Source organism: Labeo rohita, chromosome 8 (genome assembly GCF_022985175.1).
Source record: "Labeo rohita strain BAU-BD-2019 chromosome 8, IGBB_LRoh.1.0, whole genome shotgun sequence".
Taxonomy (NCBI): domain Eukaryota; kingdom Metazoa; phylum Chordata; class Actinopteri; order Cypriniformes; family Cyprinidae; genus Labeo; species Labeo rohita.
Genome location: NC_066876.1, coordinates 6,582,342 through 6,596,825, shown reverse-complemented (window position 1 = coordinate 6,596,825; position 14,484 = coordinate 6,582,342). Strand labels below are relative to the sequence as shown.

Sequence of the window (14,484 nt, the reverse complement as noted above, 5' to 3'; positions counted from 1 at the left end):
TGTTCAGCAGCAGAGGGCAGTGTCGCACCGGGGGAGCAGTGAAGTGAGCTTAGTACCTCCCAGTCCTTCCAGTGATGTTTATTTCAGGAAACGGGACAGTCAGTAAATACAACTACATCCTCGGCTGGTCCACGAATCGCAGACGAAGGAAAGCATGCTGATGGTTGTGTGAACAGGACGTGAAGATGGTGTTTGAGTCAGTGGTGGTCGACGTCTTAAACAGGTTTCTGGGGGACTATGTGGTGAACCTCGACAGCTCGCAGCTCAGCCTCGGCATATGGGGAGGTAAACGTGTCAGGTGTCAAATCCAAATGCCTGTTTGCCATTCGATTTGCTACAACACACGTGTTTGTGTACATTCGTGACTATACACACATATGGCCGCTTACGTTGAAAGAGCTCGACCTAACGCTGGAATCTGAGAGTCACGCTTTGACATTGAGTACAGGTTTGAACATGCGTTTACAGTAACCCTTAACTAAAAGCTAACCCACTAATGCATGCAGAATTTGTTGGTTTGTTAGTGAATATAGCAGAAGGATGTTGGTAAGCTACACTTGGTAGTTATTTGTCACTCTGAATTAGCTCACCTTGACTAGGATAGTTCAACCCCACATGTAAGCTCATGTCATCTGTTCACTCCCATGTGGCTCAAAACTGCTTTTTACAGTGGAAGTTATTAGTTGTTATTGCTGTCAAGCTATGAAAGTGACCAAATCTACCATAAAAGTAATTCATGAGTCAATTTTCTCTTTTTGGACTGAACTGTTTATTGTATAAAAGTGGAGAGTGATTCACTTTCCCTCCGAGACAATGAATGCAGCTTCTGTTTATATGCGTTTCACTGGTTTTTGACACAAAACAAAGACTGATTTTAGTTTTTAAAAGAAGAATATATTAATTATGACACTAAATGGAGATTATCACAACAATATGTTGTAACACAATAACTTTATTCAATTTTTCTTTATTTTAAAAACATTATGAGACACATATGTATCTTAATATGAACTAATAAGGCTTTTGATTTGAATAATGTATTAGTAAATATTAAAAAGTAACATTAAATAAAATTAATACATTATTTACAAGTATGTTTTGTAGTTAACTGTTGTTAACAAACCTTAATGTGAAGTGTTACTAAACATTACTACTTTATTCTGAAGTTTAAAATAAAATATTTCTGTTTTGTAGGTTTTCACTGCTGTATCACTGCTTTTTGTTTATGCCATTAAATATTTATGAAAACTTAAAGTTATACAGCTTGTTACAAACCCTCGTTTTAGGTCCAATTAGTAAAAACACTTTCTGTGCTAATATCTGTTATATAATCTAAAATTATATGCAAAATCAGTTTGATTATATAATATGTCAGCAGCATTGTGACATATTCTGACTGTGATTAAAATCAATAGATGGAGCTGAAAATCATTTTGAAACCATCCTGCAGTTCAGTGGATCTCAACCAGGGGCCCGGGGCGCACAGAACTTAATTAAACTCAATTAAAATGCTACAACAAGATAATTTCCCCCATGAAGAACTGTTTTGTTTGTTGTATAGTAAAATAAAATACATTAATCCCAGTTTCTCTTAAGAAAAAAGTAATAGGTTTACAAGATTACAAGTTACCCTATTTTAAACGTAAAAAGTAGTGTTGACATTTCATTTACTTTATTAATGTAACTGATTAGATTTGAATACTTTTTGGTTGCTTTTCTAAATTACTTTAAATGTCAGGAGGCATTGAGCACATCTAAAACAGACAAAGCAACAAAATTATATTATGCATATTCCTAAATTACAGTTACATTTATTTTGAAATTAAATTCTGAAAAGCCGTTATGTGTGACTAGTTACTCCCAAACACTGATTGTAATGAATGCTAAATTCATCAACAACACAAGGAAAGAGGAATACAGGGATGTTCAAACTTCCTCCATCCTGTACAGCTTTATGATATGCCAGGTGTCTTATTGACTTACTGATAAGTAGCTTTTAATGCAACAGTAAATATTTGCTCAGTGATATATGAATTATTTTAGACAATGACTCATAATATTCAGCGCTCTATGTTGTGTCAATGTTTCTTTTGCAGGTGATGCAATATTAAGAAATCTTGAGATAAAGGAAAATGCGTTGGTATGTTGCTTTATGTTTCGTGTTAGACATGCACTGTAATGTCATTTTGTTGTCTAATGCTTTTTGAAGTTGTGCTTCCTTAACTTGTGCTTTGATGACTTATTTCTAAAACAGAGTCAGCTGGACATTCCTTTCAAAGTCAGAGCAGGACACATAGGTAAGTGTCATATCGTGGTTGCTGACGTATATATTTTGCTATTTCACGTTGCTTTGTAAAAACAAGTCCGCACTATAATGGTGTTAATTATAATTTGAGCTCATTCAGTGAATGTTTTTGTCTTTGTCAGGTCGTTTGGAGTTGAAGATCCCTTGGAAGAACCTGTACACTCAGTCTGTGGAGGCCACGCTAGATGAAGTTTACCTGCTCATCGTGCCTACAGCTAGTAAGAGCTGAATTTATATATACATAGATCCATAAAGAAGTCTCTAAGTCTGCATTTATTTGTTAAAAAAACAGTAATATTGTGAAATATTACTACTATTTAAAATAACTGTTTTCTTTTGTAATATGTTTTAAAATGTAATTTATTCCTGTGATGCGAAGCTTAATTTGCAGCATCATTACTCCAGTCTTCAGTGTCACATGATCCTTCAGAAATCAGTCTAATGTGCTGATATGCTGTTCAATTATTATTGGTAGTACAATATTAATAATAGTTCATCTTGTTGTCAATGTTAAATTTTGTTTTTCAGGATTCTTTGATTATAGAATGTTCAAAAGAATTTATTTGGAATATTTTGTAACATTTTGTCTTTACTGTCATTTTTGAACCATTTAATGTGTCCTTGCTGAATGAAAGTATTATTTAGCTTTTTAAATGTTACTTGTTCCAAAACTGAATGGTAGTTTGGTAGTTTTTGCACAGCAGTAAAAGCATTGATAATAACAAGAAAGCATCAGCATATTAGTGCTTTCTGAATGATCATGTGACACTGAAGGCTGGCGTAATGATGCTGAAAATTCATCTTTGATCACAGGAATACATTACGTATTAAAATGCATAATAACAGTCCACAATATTTTAACTGCATTTTTGAACAAATGAATGAATCTCTGCTAAGCACACAAACACATTCGAGTCCAGTATAGTTCTTGAAGGTCTCATTCTTCCACATCTGCAATACTGCAAAACATGCATTACATTGAGCCTGAATCACGGCCAGAAATAGTGCAAGATCTGGCAGACTTCATCACATTTTACTCTTATGGTTGGTCCGTTTACTGTTTAGGAGGAAAATAATCTATCCTAATTGGATTACAGTTTAATTGAATTCAGTTCAGTTCAATTTAAGTTAATATTGTTCCAAAGCCTCACAGACCCCTGGTAAAGTCACTGTGGCAAGGAAAATCATATGTCCTCATGATGTTATTAGTATTTGTGTTGTATAATCATTGTCAGTTATAATGAGTACTAATGTTCATTTCATGAAATATAACAGTTATTTTAATGCCAGGCCTCATTGAAGATCATTGCATGCATGTGGTTCTGCCGGTTTTGACTTCTTGTTTGACTTCTCTGTTAATGCAGGTATAAAGTATGATGCAGAGAAGGAGGACAGACAGCTACAGGAAGCTCGGCAGAGGGAGCTGCAGCGGATCGAAGAGACCAAACAGAAGGCAGCAGAAAAAGGTGCAGTCAATCATTTGAGCCTACTTTGGTTTTATATAGAGACAGGTAGCGCAGTTTGTGAATTTGCATTTGGGTTCTTGTATTCAGAGAATCCAAAGGCAGAGAAGCAAGACACGTTTGTGGAGAAACTGGTTACGCAGGTGATCAAAAACCTGCAGGTGAAGATCTCCAACATACACGTCCGCTATGAGGATGATGTGAGTACTTTTGACATCTGCGTTCTCAGCAATTCTTCAGCTTGGAGCTTTTATATACTAAAACCTGTACTATAATGTAAGTTTGTTTGTGTTTACGTCTTTAATACTGAGTGATATGAAGTGTAGCAGACTTTTTGCCCTTACTTTCTCAATGTTACCCTTGTATTCAGGTCACCAATCCCAATGCTCCGCTCTCATTCGGAGTGTCCCTGCAGAACCTCAGTCTCCAGGTACGCCCATAATTAAAATCATAAATAAAATGATTAAAGTATGACATTATCGAGTCTCTTAGACATAGTCGTAGTCATATTTAAAGGGATAGTTCACCAAAAAATGAAAATTGCACCATGATTTACTCACCCTCAAGCCATCCTAGGTGTTTATGACTTTATTCTGTCAGACAAATACAATTAGAGTTATATTAAAAAATGTCCTTGCTCTTTCAAGCTTTATAATGGAAGTGAATGGGTGTTGAGATTTTGAAGTCCAATAAAGTGCATCATAAAAAGTGCTTTACACAGTTGTTGGAGATTAATTAAGGACTTCTGAAGCAAAACGATGCATTTGAGTAAGAAAAATATCCATAATTGGCGTTACGTATAACAGCAAAAAGTATTTTGCATTAAGAAACTATTTATAGATATATTAGTTAATTAAATTGTAAGTAATGTATAAAAAATGTATTAAAGTGGAACATTTTGTACATATTTTCTAAAAATTATAAAAAGTACAATTGTTCTATATACATAAAACCACAGAAGAATTTAGCATGAAGACAGCATTTTTAGAATATATTGTTTAATTAAATTGTAATTAATATATTACATTTATTAAAGTGTAACATATTTTGTACGTTTTTTAAAAATGATAAAATTAAAAGTACAAATTTTCTATATACATAAAACAACAATAGTATTTTGCATTAAGAAAATATTTATAGAATATATTATTTAATAAAATTGTAATTAATATACTGCATTTATTAAAGTGTAACATTTTGCACGTTTTCTAAAAATTATAAAATTAAAAGTACAGTTTTTCTATATACATAAAACAGCAAAAAGTATTTTGCATTAAGAAAAGAATATAGAATATATTAATTAAATACAATATATTGTGATTGATATTGTGAAATACGACCTAGCCATGTTTTTGTGTGATTTCTAAAAGTCTCTATGATTAACAATAAGCCATGAGAGACTGTACATTAGCTACATTTTCTTGCTATAAAACATGACTAAGCAGTGTGACTATTTTACCTTCAGACATGGCTCATTCAGTCAGATTTTAAACTCAAAACTGTTTCTAATAAAACATTTTTGTTTCAATTTCCAGACAACTGATCAGAATTGGAACCCATGTCTTCTGGATGAGAAAGCCAAGCTGTTTTTCAAGGTTAAAATATGTCTCGTTCATTTTTACAGTTATGAATAGCAAAGTTCACCAGTATTATTGAATAATACAGCTTGTTACTTCATTTAGTTTGTACGTCTGGACAATCTGTTTGCGTACTGGAATGTGAATTCAGAGCTGTACTCCAACCACAACCCTGATGAGGCTCTGGTAGGTCTTCACATCTGTTTCAAGTCTGAAGAAAAGATAATGCACATTTTCATTGTTTGTACATTTGTATTTTTAATAGCGATACCTGAAGCACAGTGTAGCCGTCCAGAATGCTATCCCTCAGGATTATCATTTCAGTAGGTTCCAGCATTTTTTTATTCACAAATTGAGTGTATTCAACAGTTTTTCATTGCAGACCAACTTTGTTTTTCTGTGTTTTTGCTTTAGTCTTTCGGCCAATATCTGCAAACGCCAAACTGCGTATGAATCCGCGTTCCGATGTGGACTTCTCCTCACCGAAAGTGGATCTAGTGGTCAACCTCCCTGAGGTGGCTGTTGAACTCAGCCGGCCACAGGTGTGGAAGACGTCAATTTAATGTTGTCCAGCGCAGTGAATTACATATTGACACTGTATTTTGAATGTAATTCTGGATTGACTTTTTTATTGTTTTCTAGTACGTGAGCATTCTGGAGCTGTTGGGGTCGGTGGATATGATGACCCGTAACCTACCATACAGGAAGTATCGTCCGGATGTGGCGGTTCACACTAATGCACGTCAATGGTAAGTGCATTTGGAGATTGTGGTCTTGACTAATTACCTTTGTTATTAAATTTGCTGAGGCTTTTTGCTTAGTCATATGTGTGGTTATTGTAGGTGGCGATATGTGATCACAGGCGTTTTGGAGGTCAATGTCAAGCCCCGCCTTCACATGTGGTCGTGGCAACACATCCGTCGCCATCGGCAACTTGTGAAAAAGTACAGAGAGATCTATAAGAGCAAAATCACCAGTAAAAAGCCTGCAGAGAGTCTGCTGAAGAAGCTTGAGGTGGGTGAGCATAAAGCATGCTTGGTAAAGGCACAGTTCACACAATGAAATTCTGCTGTGATTTACTCACTCATGTTGTTCCAAACCCATATGCTGTTAGTTTTTCTGTTGAGGAGGCATATGGCTGTTTTTTTTTTTTTTTTTTTTGAGTTTAACAGCCAAGATCACTAAGAATTGTCATTAACCCCCTTGTAAATTGATATAAAATTACCAGAACTACTGTACTGGTGATTATAAAAATGTGCTGCAATGACGTTCTGTCTTTTTACCAGTAAAGCACCATTCACACATCAGTTTCAAAATACCGGTAAATTATGTGACATCATTTGTAAACACAGAGGGGTATACACAGTCAGTATTGTTGCTGAGGTTTTTATTTTTACTTCAAACTGAACTACACAGCACGTGTATGCGTCATCAGCGTTAGAATGTTATGATTGGGCCTGAGTAGACGTCTCATGTCATAAGACATGCTCATACCGGTAATTTTGAGCTGCGCTCACACAGAGCAGATTACTGGTAATTTACTGGTAATGTTAAAACGTCTCATGCCGGTAAATTAATTTTGAAAAGGTTCTGTTCACACATGATCTCTTAAAGGGGTCATTGGATGCCCATTTTCCACAAGTTGATATAATTCTTTAGGGTCTTAATGAAAAGTCTATACTATACTTGGGTTAAAAATTCTCAGTGGTTGTGTAAAACAACACCCTTTTTACCTTGTCAAAATGAGTTCTGCAAAAATCAACCAATTCTGAGGGATTGTTCCTTTAAATGCTAATGAACTCTGCTCACCCCGCCCCTTTCTTCTCTCTGTGGAGAGACAAACTGCTCAGAGAGATTGTTTACTTTAGCCGCATTTAGTGCGTTTAGCTGCGAAACGTTATTAGGAATGGTGATGGCTGAGATAAAGCTGTAGGTAAAGCTGGATCACGAATGATGCCACACCGACAGGCATCTGAGAATGCTTGATGTTCAAACAACATGTAAAACACAGTTTGGTACAATGAATTGACAAATATATCTTTGTTATTATTTTTTTTTTGTTGTTGTTGTTGTTTTTTTTGTAGTTTTGAAGTTTGAACTAGCAAATATGGATGTTTTTTTTTTTTTTTTAACAGCCATGGTCACTATGAACTTTTTTTGTAAACTATCACATATAATAGTGTGTTTTTGTTTTTTTGTGTGTTTGTTTTTGTTTGTCAGCTGTGGTCTCTGAACTGGCAAGTATGGCTGTGTTTACTGGCAAATACAACTTTTTTTTATTGTTTGATACAATGAATCGAGAAATATATTTGTTTCTTGTGTGTTTTATTTATTTATTTATTGTTTTGTTTAATTTGTTTTGCTTGTCAGCTGTGGTCTCTGAACTGGCAAATATGGCTGTGTTTATTGTTTTGTCCATTTGTTTGTTTTGTTTTGGAGTTTGTCAGCTGTGGTCACTAAAAACTTGAACTGGCAAATATGCAAATATGGCTGTGTTTTTTGTTTGTTTTGGAGTATGTCTGCTATGGTCACTATAAACTGTCTTTGTGAACTGGCAAATATGGCTGTGTTTTTTGTTCGGCAAAGGACATTGAGACGGGAATCGAACTCCGGTGGCCGCAAGCACAGTCGCACTATATGTCGGCACACTAACCACGAGACTATCGGTGCCGTGTTGTGGAGTTTGTCAACTGTGGTCACTGAACTGGCAAATATGGCTGTTTTTTGTTTTGTTTTGGAGTATGTCAACTGTGGTCACTATAAACTTGGTCTTTGAACTGGCAAATATGGCTGTGCCTTTTGTTTTTTTTGTCTTGTTTTGGAGTTTGTCAGCGGTGGTCAACTGTCTTTGTGAACTGGCAAAAATGTTTTGTTTGTTTGGAGTTTGTCAGCTGTGGTCACTAAACTGGCAAATATGGCAGTTTTTTTGTTTTTGTTTTGTAGTTTTAAAGTTATATTTTTTGGGCTTTTGCTTTTATTTTGATAAAGTAGAGAGCAGGCAGGAAAGCATTAGGGGTAGAGAGGGGGGAGGGATTGGCAAAGGACATTGAGACGGGAATCGAACTCGGGTGGCCGCAATCACAGTCACACTATATGTCGACACACTAACCACGAGACTATCAGTGCCGTGTTTTGTTGTGGAGTTTGTGAGCTGTGGTCACTGAACTGGCAAATATGGCTGTGGGGTTTTTTTTGTTTTGTTCTGTTTGTTTTTGTTTTGTTTTGGAGCTTGTCAGCTGTGGTCACTATAAACTGTCTTTGTGAGCTGGCAAATATGTTTTTTTTGTTTGTTTGTTTGTCTTGTTTTGGAGTTTGTCAGCGGTGGTCAACTGTCTTTGTGAACTGGCAAAAATGTTTTGTTTGTTTGGAGTTTTTCAGCTGTGGTCACTGAACTGGCAAATATGGCTGTTTTTTGTTTTGTTTTGGAGTTTGTCAACTGTGGTCACTATAAACTTGGTCTTTGAACTGGCAAATATGGCTGTGCATTTTGTTTTTTTTGTCTTGTTTTGGAGTTTGTCAGCGGTGGTCAACTGTCTTTGTGAACTGGCAAAAATGTTTGTTTGTTTGTTTGGAGTTTGTCAGCTGTGGTCACTGAACTGGCAAATATGGCTGTGGTTTTTGTTTTGTTTTGTTTTTTGTTTGTTTTGTTTTGGAGCTTGTCAGCTGTGGTCACTATAAACTGTCTTTGTGAGCTGGCAAATATGTTTTTTTGTTTTGTTTGTTTTTTGTTTTTGAGTTTGTCAGCTATTGTCACTGTGAACCGTCTTTATGAGCTGGCAAATACAGCTTTGTTTTTTTTGGAGTTTGTCAGCTGTGGTCACTGAACTGGCAAATATGGCAGTTTTTTTTTTTTTTTTTTGTATTTTTAAAGTTATATTTTTTGGGCTTTTGCTTTTATTTTAATAGAACAGTAGACAGCAGACAGGAAAGCATTAGGGGAAGAGAGGGGGGAGGGATCGGCAAAAGACATCGAGACGGGAATCGAACTCCGGTGGCCGCAAGCACAGTCGCACTATATGTCGGCACACTAACCACGAGACTATCGGTGCCGTGTTGTGGATTTTATCAACTGTGGTCACTGAACTGGCAAATATGGCTGTTTTTTGTTTTGTTTTGGAGTATGTCAACTGTGGTCACTATAAACTTGGTCTTTGAACTGGCAAATATGGCTGTGCCTTTTGTTTTTTTTGTCTTGTTTTGGAGTTTGTCAGCGGTGGTCAACTGTCTTTGTGAACTGGCAAAAATGTTTTGTTTGTTTGGAGTTTGTCAGCTGTGGTCACTAAACTGGCAAATATGGCAGTTTTTTTGTTTTTGTTTTGTAGTTTTAAAGTTATATTTTTTGGGCTTTTGCTTTTATTTTGATAAAGTAGAGAGCAGGCAGGAAAGCATTAGGGGAAGAGAGGGGGGAGGGATTGGCAAAGGACATTGAGACGGGAATCGAACTCGGGTGGCCGCAATCACAGTCACACTATATGTCGACACACTAACCACGAGACTATCAGTGCCGTGTTTTGTTGTGGAGTTTGTGAGCTGTGGTCACTGAACTGGCAAATATGGCTGTGTTTTGTTTTTGTTTAGTTTGTTTTGGAGTTTGTTAGCTGTGGTCACTGTGACTGGCAAATATGGCTGTTTTTTTGTATTTTGTATTTGTCAGCTTTTTGTTTTGGAAGTTGTCAGCTGTGGTCACTATAAACTGTCTTTGAACTGGCAAATATGGCTTTTGTTTTTGTTTTGTTTGTTTTGGAGTTTGTCAGCTGCAGTCACTGTGAACTGGCAAAAATTATTTTTGTTTTGTTTTGGAGCTTGTCAGCTGTGGTCACTATAAACTGTCTTTGTGAGCTGGCAAATATGTTTTTTGTTTTTCTGTTGTTTTTGTTTTTGAGTTTGTCAGCTATTGTCACTGTGAACTGTCTTTGTGAGCTGGCAAATGCAGCTTTGTTTTTTTTTTTTTATCTAGTTTAAGAGTTTGTCAGCTGTGGTCACTATGAACTGTCTTTGTGAACTGTCAAGGGTTGTATAGAGACCATTCAAATAATTTTCCTTTTATATTACAAAAAAAATACCAGCATGTGAGTTTGGAATGACACAGGACTGTGCAATTCCTAAAAGTACACCTTCAAGGTGAGCATATCGCAGAGAGACTGAGGGTGTGTCTTAAATCAGCACTCTAGTTTAGTATTCAGGGCACTGATCAGGGAGTGAACCATTTGAAGGGCTGTCTCAATCGCGAAACCCTTCTAGTGCACTGGAACGTTTGCTCCCTGAAAAATTACATCACATTTCTGAAGCGCGACATTTCTGAATGCACAAGCCAGCTCAGTAAATGTAATGACACACAATAGATGATTTGAAAAGACTAGTTATCTAGTTAACATTTATAATTAATATTTGCCTGAAATATTGTAAAGGTTAGTAACATAACAATGTGTTGAAAGAGCGTAAAAAATAATATTGATGTTGTAAGTTGTCACGTCGCTAAAATGAACCAGTCCTTACCAGTGACCAGATTTATGTACATGATATACTGATTCACAAGCTTGGGAGCTAGGGAGAAGATTGAGACGCACACTGAGCCTCTGCCTACTGATGCATGATGGGTTATTTTTACATAATGGAAAAAAAATGCAACACGCTTAATTCACATTAGTCAAAAAAGATGTGTTCTGATCACAACAGATCCATTTCTAACACCTTTTTTAACACCTTTTATGAATGCTAAAATGTGGGAAGAACCAAATAAAATGTTTGCCGTTTCTGTGACAGCTTTGTTTTGAACATAACCGTTTTATTTTTATTCATCCTGTAGGACACTGAAAGAACCCTGGATATATTCAACATCACAATGGCGAGACAGCAGGCTGAGATGGAGGTGACACATTCAGTCGCATTTGACGTGTATAATAATGTATCGATCATTTAAATACTTAATACATTGTGGCCTATGCCTCATATCACCAGAAATGTGTTCCTGTATCTCAGCTGGTAGTGTATGAAGCTAACAACATTTGAATCTGTGATTTCTGACTGAGCAGCGCCATTTGACTCTTGCATATTCTGTGTCTGGTGTTGTAGGCCTCAAAGGCGGGGCTCAGGATATACCGTCCTGGGGTGAAGGTGGAGGAAGAACAGTCACAGGGCTGGTTCGGCTGGATGTGGGGCTGGTCTGGAGACAGCGGCACACAAACCAAAGATGTCAAAACAGGAGGTCCGTCTCCACTCTGTATCTGTTTAGCTCTACAGAGAATCTGTGCTCTAGACTTCTGCAGAAAAACATTTCCTGACAGTAATTTAAAATTCCACATTCATTTTTGATAGATCTTCTTAACTCCTGTTTTATATCTCTCAGGTTTTGATGAGCTAATGACCCCAGCGGAGAAAGCCAAACTGTACGCAGCCATTGGATACAGCGAGACAGCCGTCAATCCTAACCTGCCAAAAAATGTTAGTGACAAACAATCATGAAATATACAAATCCAGTTTTTAGAAGTCAGTAGTTCCTTTCATAGATTTAGAAGTGATTATGGGAAATCTTTTCCCTAACTTGAGTTGCATAAAATTATATACATGAGTTACATGATATACAAAAGTTTGGGAACTGTAAGATTTTTAATGTTTTTTTAAAGACGTTTCTTATGCTTGTCAAGGCTGCATTTATTTAAACAAAAATACAGAAAAAACAGTAATCTTGTGAAATATTATTACAATTTGAAATAACTGTTTTCTATTTCAATATACTGTAAAATATAATTTATTCACTTGATGCAAAGCTAAATTTTCAGCATCATTACATTACCAGTCTTCAGTGTCATATGATCATTCAGAAATCATTCTGATATGCTGATTTATTATCAGTGTTGGAAACCGTTGTGCTGCTTTTTTTTTTTTTTGGAACCGCGATACTTTTTTTTAGGAATTTTTTGATGAATAAAATGTTAAAACAAACAGCATTTATTCAAACTATAAATCTGTTCAAACAATATAAGTCGTTACCATCACTTTTTATTAATTTAACACATCCCTTGCTGAAAAAAATTCTTAAAAAAAAAAAGAAAAAACTTACTGACCCCAAACATTTGAATGGTAGTGTATATTATTACAAAAGGTAAGAATTACTTTGTATTCATATTAATAAAAAATATTAAGCAGGAAAAAACATGAAGAATAAATCAGCATATTAGAATGATTTCTGAAGGATCATGTGACACTGAAGACTGAAGTAATGATACTGAAAATTCAGCTTTGCATCACAGGAATAAATATAAAGTATATTCAGATAATAATCCATTATTTTAAATTGCAATAATATTTCATAATATTCCTTTTTTTCTGTATTTTTAATTAAATAAATGCTCACTTTGAGCATAAAAACATTAAAAATGTACACTACTAAAACTTCAAAAGTTTGGAATATTTAAGTAATATTTACAATTTTTTAAATGTTTTTTTTTTTTTTTTTTTTTTTCTGCTAATATTGTTAATTATTATTATTATCATTATTTCCATTTAAAATAACTTTTATATAATGATATATTGGTGACACTTTAAAATAAGATTCCATTTGTTAACATTAGTTAACATAAACAATGAAAAATGCTTGTAAAACATTTATTAATCTCAGATTTAACATTTACTAATATATTATTAAAATTCAAAGTTATATCTGTTAATATTAATTATTGGGCCTGAGCTAACAAGAACTAACAATGAACAGTTGCACTTTTAGTAATTAACAAATATTAATACTGTAATAAATGTATTGCCCATTGCTAGTTAATACATTAATTGACATGAATTAATGGACCTTATTGTAAAGTGTTACCATTATATTTTTAAATGTATTTATTCCTGTGATCAAAACTGAATTTTCAACATCATTACTCCAGTCTTCAGTGTCACAAGATCCTTCAGAAATCATTATTTCTTATTATTATCAACACACAGGATTCTTTGATAAATAGATTAAATTCAAAAATAAATTCAATTGAACAGCATTTATTTGAAATATTAATCTTTTGTAACATTATAAATGTCTTTACTGTCACTTATAGTCAATCTAATGCTTACTTGCTGAATAAAATTAAAAATTCATACTGATCCCAAACTTTTGAACAATATAAGTGCAATTTTTATCTTTTTTTAAGCAAGACTTTAAGCATCACAACCCTGACTTTTTTATTTGCAGTTTGAAAATATGAAGATAAACTTCCAGCTTATTCGCCTGTCTCTGTCGATCAAAGAGAGCCGAGAGAAGGCGGAGATAATCAAACTGTCCGTCATTAATCTGAAAGCCATGCTGACTCAGAGACCTGCGGCCCAAGCAATAAAGTACTGCTTTCTCTTCTCAACTTCACTCATCTCACCCACTTGTATTTATTTAATTTAAAGGAATTGTCTGTGTTCAGTACAACTTAGTGTCACGCTTGCTGTTGATAAATACTTTTAACTTGTACCTTAGTTGTGAAACAAGCACACAACTCATTTACAGTAATGCACTTACAATTGAGGTCAAAAGTTTACATCCCTCTTTCAGAATCCTGCTAAATGTTAATTATTTTACCAAAATAAGAGGGATCATATAAAATGCATTTAATTTTTAGTACTGACCTGAATAAGAGATTTCACATAAAAGATGTTTACATATAGTCAACAAGAGAAAATAATATTTGAATTTATAAAAATGACCCTGTTCAAAAGTTTACATACACTTGATTCTTAATACTGTGTTGTTACCTGAATGATCCAAAGCTTTTTGGGTTTTTTTTGTTTAGTGATGAGTAAATCAGATCAGTTTCATTTTCATTTTCATTTTCATTTTTATAAATTCAACTATTATTTTCTCTTGTAGACTATATGTAAACATCTTTTATGTGAAATATCTTATTCAGATCAGTACTAAATAAAAAGTCATATGCATTTTGTATGATCCCTCTTATTTTGATAAAATAATTATGATCTTGCAGATTCTGAAAAGGGGATGTAAACTTTTGACCTCAGCTGTACAATGAAAGTCTATGGGGCAAGATGTTGCAGTGGAATAAATCTTGCTGTAACTTCCACATGATGTGCACAAGAAATACAAGTTCACTCTCCAGAATGTCTTGCTACATACACTTCCTTTGTAAGGACATTAGTGTAATTA

The 14,484-nt window shown here is 34.7% G+C and overlaps 1 protein-coding gene across 3 annotated transcripts in view; it reads left to right on the top strand.

The window, feature by feature from the left end:
• The first annotated feature begins 22 nt into the window (after positions 1–22).
• vps13a (vacuolar protein sorting 13 homolog A) overlaps positions 23–14,484 on the top strand; it is a 60,993-nt gene continuing 46,531 nt past the window's right edge. Inside the window, exons 1-17 of one of the 3 annotated variants that reach the window (XM_051116581.1) lie at positions 24–285; positions 2,097–2,140; positions 2,255–2,297; positions 2,428–2,523; positions 3,670–3,771; positions 3,859–3,968; positions 4,139–4,198; positions 5,304–5,363; positions 5,451–5,531; positions 5,611–5,668; positions 5,760–5,887; positions 5,988–6,094; positions 6,188–6,359; positions 11,152–11,214; positions 11,418–11,550; positions 11,692–11,786; positions 13,528–13,670. In XM_051116581.1, coding sequence (XP_050972538.1) covers positions 186–285; positions 2,097–2,140; positions 2,255–2,297; positions 2,428–2,523; positions 3,670–3,771; positions 3,859–3,968; positions 4,139–4,198; positions 5,304–5,363; positions 5,451–5,531; positions 5,611–5,668; positions 5,760–5,887; positions 5,988–6,094; positions 6,188–6,359; positions 11,152–11,214; positions 11,418–11,550; positions 11,692–11,786; positions 13,528–13,670 — 1,595 coding nt within the window. In that variant the 5' untranslated portion in view covers positions 24–185. Of the gene's footprint in view, positions 286–2,096; positions 2,141–2,254; positions 2,298–2,427; positions 2,524–3,669; positions 3,969–4,138; positions 4,199–5,303; positions 5,364–5,450; positions 5,532–5,610; positions 5,669–5,759; positions 5,888–5,987; positions 6,095–6,187; positions 6,360–11,151; positions 11,215–11,417; positions 11,551–11,691; positions 11,787–13,527; positions 13,671–14,484 lie in introns of all 3 variants that reach the window. The other 2 variants (XM_051116580.1, XM_051116582.1) reach the window with 2 other exon arrangements.